The sequence below is a fragment of the Natator depressus genome, chromosome 1, assembly GCF_965152275.1.
Source record: "Natator depressus isolate rNatDep1 chromosome 1, rNatDep2.hap1, whole genome shotgun sequence".
Classification (NCBI taxonomy): Eukaryota; Metazoa; Chordata; order Testudines; family Cheloniidae; genus Natator; species Natator depressus.
The window spans coordinates 6,995,694-7,002,963 of record NC_134234.1 but is presented as its reverse complement, the minus strand read 5'-3'; the positions used below and the strand labels follow the sequence as shown (position 1 = coordinate 7,002,963).

General features: G+C 46.9%; 1 protein-coding gene across 1 annotated transcript; it reads right to left on the bottom strand.

The window, feature by feature from the left end:
* Positions 1–1,978: 1,978 nt before the first annotated feature.
* Positions 1,979–2,917, bottom strand: LOC141988324 (olfactory receptor 51G2-like). The gene has a single exon (XM_074954131.1). The coding sequence runs from the start codon at positions 2,915–2,917 to the stop codon at positions 1,979–1,981; it is 939 nt and encodes a 312-aa protein (XP_074810232.1).
* Between the last annotated feature and the right edge of the window lie 4,353 nt (positions 2,918–7,270).

The following is a 7,270-nucleotide window of genomic DNA, read 5'->3' as shown; positions in this document are numbered from 1 at the left end:
CCTTAGTTCCAGTCTGAATGTGTTTCGCTTCAGCTCCCAGCCATTGGATCCTGTTATAACTTTTTCTGCTAGATTGAACGGTCGATTGTTCATCCTTTGTTCCTCCTCCAGGTACTTACTGATTGTGATCAAGTCACCCCTGAACCTTCTCTTTGTTATGCTAAATCGATTGAGCTCCTGGAGTCTTTCACTCTAAGGCAGGTTTTCTAATCCTTTAATCATTCCCATGGGCTCTTCTCTGAACCCTCTTCAATTTATCAACACTCTAGACACCAGAGTTAGACACAGGATTCCAGCACTGGTCACAGCAGGTCCAAATACAAAGGTAAAATGATCTCTCTGCTCCTACTGAGATTCCCCTGGTTCTGGGTTCCAGATTGCCCCAGCTTTTTCAGCCATAGCATTGCACTGGGAGCTAATGTTCAGGTGTTTATGACACATCCCCAGTTTTTTTCTTCCCAGATGTAAACCTTACATTGATCCATAATAAAACACATATTACTGAGGCACAAAGTGAGTTGCCCAAGGTCACGGAAGAAGTCTGTGGAAGAGCCTGGAACTAAAGCCAGTTCTTCTGAGGGCCAGGCCAGCACTTTAACCCTGAATCATCCTTCCTCTCTGGGGCTAGTGGCTGGGGAGGGGCAGCTGGCAGCTCAGCATGTTGAGATTACCCAGAGCAGGGTCATAGCAGGCAAGCAACTCCACATGAGCTCCCAATGTGATGCAAAATGGGTGAATGTGACCCATCAGATGACCTAGAGCAGATAGTCATCAAGTGATCCATCCCCTGTTGCACATGCCCACCTTCTGGCAAACAGAGGCTAGAGACACCATCCATGCCCAACCAGGCTAATAGCCACTGATGGTCCTATCCTCCATGAACTAATCCAGTTCTTTTTTGACCCCAGTTGTAGTCTTTGCCTTCAGAACATCCTCTGACAAAAAGTTCCACAGATTGACTGTGGTCCATCTCCGGCTTCCAGCCTGGCCAGTGAGCAGAGACTGAGGGGAAGAGGAGCAGATATGGGTGGGGTAATAGAGGGGATGGGGCTCCTGCCTTTCACCTGCTCTTGCCTTTTGAAAAGGTGGCCATCCTACACTGAATGGGCTGGGCTGGGATAGGAGTGAGCTGTGCCTCTGTGGGGGAGCTGAGTCCTGTTTCCACCCCTTTGCATTGCTGGGGCAGCACAAACGGAGCGGCCAGGTTGGGAGCCTGGGCCTTAGTCTCTTACCAAGACTCCTGCGTGTCAGACCCTCACTAGCACATGCAGCTCTGCTCTGGCTAGGGAGCATTGCAGTCAGATGGAGGTGAATTCAGCAGGTGTGCAGAGCCATCAGTGGGCGAGGAGCTGCCTGAATGGCTTCTCCTGGGGCTCCAGCATTAATCATGTCTCCGACATGACTCAGTCCCAAGCACCTAGCTGAGGGCATAGGGGAAGGGTTGGTGTCCGTGCTCCTTGAATGGTCTCTGTCCACATCTGGTGCAGGGCCCATAGTTCACGAAGAACCCAGAGTGCTCGGGAAGGGCCAGGATTGTGAATGCAGAGCAGCTTTGCAGATATTGTCATGGCCCTTGGATGTTTAACCAGAGACGAGAAAATGACAGGCCAGGTGTAATGGGAAAGAACATCTATGTCCCTTCTCTTTATTGACTGCATTGACATAAAATCTAAGGTCACAGCAGCAACCGATACAGCTCTTAATGGGCCCAAATCCTACAGGATCCCTGGCTTTCTATGGACACAGTCACTTTGTAAATGCTGCTGCCTGCCTTGGTCTCCTTCCCGCAGTGCACTGTCCTCCAACATCAGAGCCTCTCTGCTGGCCACAAGCCTTAGAACCTCTCTGAACCTCTGTATATACAGAGAAGATCAATAACGCATGTCATCTCAGGTGTAAGGGTCCAGGATGGAATAGGCAGCCTGTGATTTTTGTCTCCTGTGTCACCAGTGCTGGAGCCTGGTGATCAACTGAACCTTCACTTGACGAACACCCTGATTATCCTCGCACGAAGATGTCTGCTATTCACGCTGTACACAATTGGGTTCATCAGGGGCGGGACCAGCAAGTAGATGTAACCCAGGAAAATCTGAGTCAAGGGAGAGGAGTCCTTCCCAAATCTGTGTATCACAGACAGGCCAATCATTGGCGTATAGAAGAGCAGGACAGCACAGAGGTGGGAGACGCAGGTGTTCAGGGCTCTGACACGCTCCACGTGGGACGCAATGCTTAGCACTGTTTTGAGGATCATCACATAAGATAGGAGGATAAGTAGTGAGTCCAAACCCACTGTGGAGATTATTATGAACAAGCCATAGATGCTGTTGACCGTGATGTCTGAACAAGCCATCTTCATGACATCCTGGTGCAGGCAGTAGGAATGGGAGAGGACATTGGCTCGACAGTATTGGAACCGTTTCAGGAGAAAGGGGAGTGGGAATATTAAGGCCACTCCTCTTAGAACAAACACCAGTCCAATCTTGGCTATTCTAGGTGGGGTTAAGATAGAAGCATATCTCAGAGGGTCACGAATCGCAACAAAGCGGTCAAAGGCCATAGACAGGAGCACAGAGGATTCAATGAATGAAAGTGAGTGGATGAAGAACAGCTGCGCTAAACAAGCATTGAAACTGATCTCCCTAGAGTTAGACCACAATATGCCCAGTATTGTTGGTATGGTGGCTATCGATAAGCCAAGGTCTGTGACACCCAACATGGAAAGGAAAATGTACATAGGCTCATGGAGGCTTGGATCTGTTTTTATAATGAACAGAATGACTGAATTTCCTACTATGGAAATAACATACATTAAGCAGAAAGGGATAGAGATCCAGAGATGGATGTCTTCCTGCCCAGGTATTGCGGTAAGAAGGAACACTGCAGAGTTTAATTTGGTGTCATTTACAGCTGACATCATGGACTTGGAAGGTCCCAGGAGTTTTGAACTCTCCTTCCTGAAAGGAAAAAGAACAGGAGACTAGATGATATTTAATGACACATTTTTCTTCTCTCAATGCAAGTCTAGAGACTCCCAGGAGCTCAAGGAGAATCAGCAAAAACATAGTCTGGATTTACACCACAAACAGGAAAACAGGTGCTGCCAGACTGGATCAGGCCTTTAATCCATCTAGCCCAGTGGCCAGTTCCAGATTGTAGAATCATAGAACTGGAAGGGACCTTGAGAGGTCATCAAGTCCAGTCCCCTGCATGCATGCCAGGACCATTACCATCTAGACCATCCCTGACAGGTGTTTGTCTAACCTACTCTTAAAAATCTCCAATGATGGAGATTCCACAACCTCCCTAGACAATTTATTCCAGTGCCTAACCACCCTGACAGTTAGGAATATTTTCCTAATGTCCAACCTAAGCCTCCCTTGCTGCAATTTAAGCCCATTCCTTCTTGTCCTATCATCAGAGTTTAAAGAGAGACATTTTTCTCCCTCCTCCTTGTAACCACCTTTTAGGAACTTGAAAACTGTTATTATGTCCCCTCTCAGTCTTCTCTTTTTCAGACTAAACTGACCCACTTCTTTCAATCTTCCCTCATAAGTCATATTTTCCAGACCCCTAATCATCCTTTTTGCTCTTCTCTGGATTCTCTCCAACTTGTCCATATCTTTCCTGAAATGTGGTGCCCAGAACTGGACACAATACTCCAGTTGAGGCTTAATCAGTGCAGAGTAGAGTAGAAGAATTACTTTTCATGTCTTGCTTACAACACTCCTACTAATACATCCGAGAATGATGTTTGCTTTTTTTGCAACAATGTTACACTTTTGACTCATATTTACCTTGTGGTTCACTAGGACCCCCAGATCGCTTTCTGCAGTACTCCTTCCTAGGCAGTCATTTCCCATTCTCTATGTGCATCTGATTGTTCCTTCCTAATTGGAGTACTTTGCATTTGTCCTTATTAATGATTCAGAGGAAAGTGGAAGAAGCCCTGCAATAGACAGCTCTGAAAAAACCTGCTCCCAGAGCAAGTTTTCCCCTGACACACACTAGTTAGCCATATTTTGTGGTGTAAATCAGAAAGGTTTAGAGCCCTTCCAATACTTTTAAAGTAATCCTCACTACTGTAATTGGATTTTCTGGTTACCCATAAACACATCCAGTCCCTCTTTGAAAGCTTCTAAGGTCATAGCTCCATTGATATCTTGTGGCTGGGAGTTCCGCAGCTTACTTAAGCACTATGTGATTTTACAATTGTGACCTTCACACAGACTCACTTTTTGGACCTCCACTTCTGCGTTTGGCCCATTGAATCATGACATGTGTAGAAACACATTGCAATTGCATGGTGAAAATGGTAATTGCATTTATCTGTCCTGAATTGAAACTATTTATAAACTTTTCATTGCCTTGTTGTTTATTTTCCCCACTCCTGAGAATCCAAATTATGCCACTGTCTCTTTGCAGCATATGGGATACATTTTAGGACCACATTCTGAATTCAATAACATTGGCTCCAAGCACATCACTCCACATTTACATGTGTAAATGCTATCCGAACAGGGCTCCATTAACTTTCCTTCACCAAATTCTCCCAGTGATACACTCTGACCTCCAAGAATCTCTCCAGGCTTTGCCTGGCCAGTATTGACAGAATCTAGAGATATAGATCATCCTCACAGGACCTGCATCCTCTCCCCGTGCAACAGTCTGTACATATCTGGTAAGTTACAAGCCAACAGACAGTTACTTCAGCAGGGCATGGGAAGGATTGGTGTCACAAAAGGGTGAATAGTGCAAACACTAGTTTTGTACTTATATCCAGGTGAGTGTGCAAGTTACTTCATCCATGCTCATGTAACAGGTGTTGGGTTTAAATTACATGCAAGCACTACTGCACTTCCCTTTCCTGCACCTCAGCTCTACTCTTTGCTGAATCACGGACCAGCAGTTCTGTTGTCTTATGACATTGAAAATGCATTTGATGATTAAATTTCCAGGAGTAAATAAACCCAAGGAGATTTGGGAATTAGTCATTGATATTCCGTGTGGTCTCCTCTCACTCAGCCCCTGGCAGGGTCGGCCCCAGAGCACATGGCACCTCTAGAAATGGGACCCCTTGAGAAAACCTGACTCAGGGCATTGGGGTTTTAACACTTGAATGTCAGATTTCTGTGTAGCTTGAGTAACCCACCATGGAGGAGATGTAGGGGAGGGGTTCCCAAGTCATCTAGTTCAGCCTGCCTCCAGCCCCGTCACTGAGTCACCCCAATAGCCCCGCTGAGTCCTCTGCCACTGCCAGAACAGCTGCAAATGGAAAGAGATTGAAGCCTTTCCCCTTCACTTCGCATTGTGAAGATAGTGAAACCTGCCAACATACCCAGTTCCTGCCAGAAGGGGAGTCGCTGACATCAGAGGTCTTCACGGTAAAGGACAAAGAGCCATCGGAGAGGTTGCACGGGCAGTAGGCAGTATCTGTTCAGATACGGAGGCAACTGTCTTTATGAAGCATGCCGGCACTTTTCCTTGGGGGTTACATGGCCATCAGGGAACCTCAGCTGCTTGGCTTAGCACGCATCAGCTTTAACCCCCATCATGGTCAATGGCAAATTGCAGGAGGCCAAATCACAGGGGATGTGGTGATGCTGCCCACCTGGACTGCAGCGCCAGTCCTCGTGCAGGCTCTATTTTTGGAATCCGCGCTTGTCATCACTGTTCGTATGTTTCTGATTAGTCATATGGCTCCCTCGGGGGAGGCCAAGTGGTTATGATGATGCTGTCAGAGCTGTGTCTTGCTGAAATAAAAACAACATAGGACCAGATTTCTTCCCAGCAGCCCCCTTTCCTGCATTACAAACCCAGGGTGCAGGCTGGGGAAGGTAGATTCCACAAGGCTTCCCACATGGAAATTTCCCTCCGATCACTCCAGGACAGGAGGTCCCTTCCCTTCTCCCTGAGCAATGAAAAGGGAGAGCAAGGGTCCAGGGATCCCCAAGTTATGCATGGATGTCAGTGATCCACTGTACAGGGTAGAGGGGCTGCACAGAGATGAGAAGTTTGGGATCCAGGGAGCTGCAGCTGGGCAGCATCATGGCAACTGAGCACTCAGAGAAAAAATATATTTAAAAATGGATAAAAAGGAAACATTTCAGTTTAGATCAAAATTTATTATGGGCAAAAAAACCCCTCTCTGTTTTCCAGCCCAGCTCTAGCTCCAAGCATGGGCCTTGATCACTCATGTTACAGGAACACGCCCCTAGGTGGCAGCACTAGCCCCCCGTCAGCCTCCCACACAGAGCAACCCCTGGATTTCTGACTGGGTGGGGCTGTGCCAGCTCTTTAACAGAGGGAGCCACTGACCATCAGAGGTTTAGAGACATTGAGAGCATTTGCCTGCATCCCTGACCATCTTGGCTAACAGCTGCTGATGGACCAATCCTCCAGGAACTTACCTAATTCTATTTGGATCAGTTATAGTTTTGGCCTTCACAGCATCTCTTGGCAATGAGTGCCACAGGCTGTGTGTTGTGTGAAGAAGTACTTTCTTTTATCTGTTTTAAACCCTTCCCGGTTTGTGAGCAGCAGGTCAACAAGAGCTCCGCCCCTAGTTCTACCCAGCTTTCTATCCACTGTATAATCCATACTTCTTTAACTTGCTGGCAAGAATAGTGTAGGAGTCCATATCAATAGCTTTGCTAAAGTTAAGATATATCAAGTCCACCGCTTTCGCCATATTCACAGAGCAAGGTATCTCAATATAGAAGGCAATGAGATAGGTCATGCATGACTTGCACTTGGTGAATCCATGTTGACTGTTCCTGATTACCTTCCTCTCCTCCAAGTGCTTCAAAATGGACTCCCTGAGGATCTGCTCCATGATTATACCAGGGGCTGAGGTGAGACTGACCGGTCTGTAGTTCCCCGGGTTCTCTTTTTTCCCTTTTTTAAATATGGTCACTGCATTTTCTTTTACAATCATCTGGGATCTCTCCTGATCACCACAAGTTTTCAAAGATAATGTCCAATGCTCTGGAATCTCCTCAGCCAACTCCCTCAGCACCCTCAGATACATTAGATCTGGACCAATAGACTTGTGCATGTCCAGCTTTTCTAAATAGTCCTTAACTTGTTCTTTCACCACTGAAGGCTGCTCACCTCCTCCCCATTCTGTGCTGTCCTGTGGAGCAGTCTGGGAGCTGACCTTGTCTGTGAAGATCGAGGCAAAAAAAGCATTGAGTACTTCAGCTTTTTCCACATCCTCTGTCACTAGGTTGTCTCCCCCATTCAGTAAGGGTACCACACTTTCCCTGACCTT

What these genes read in the sequence shown, in the direction of transcription:
- LOC141988324 (XM_074954131.1), bottom strand. Translation starts at nt 2,917, where the DNA reads ATGATGTCAGCTGTAAATGACACCAAATTAAACTCTGCAGTGTTCCTT.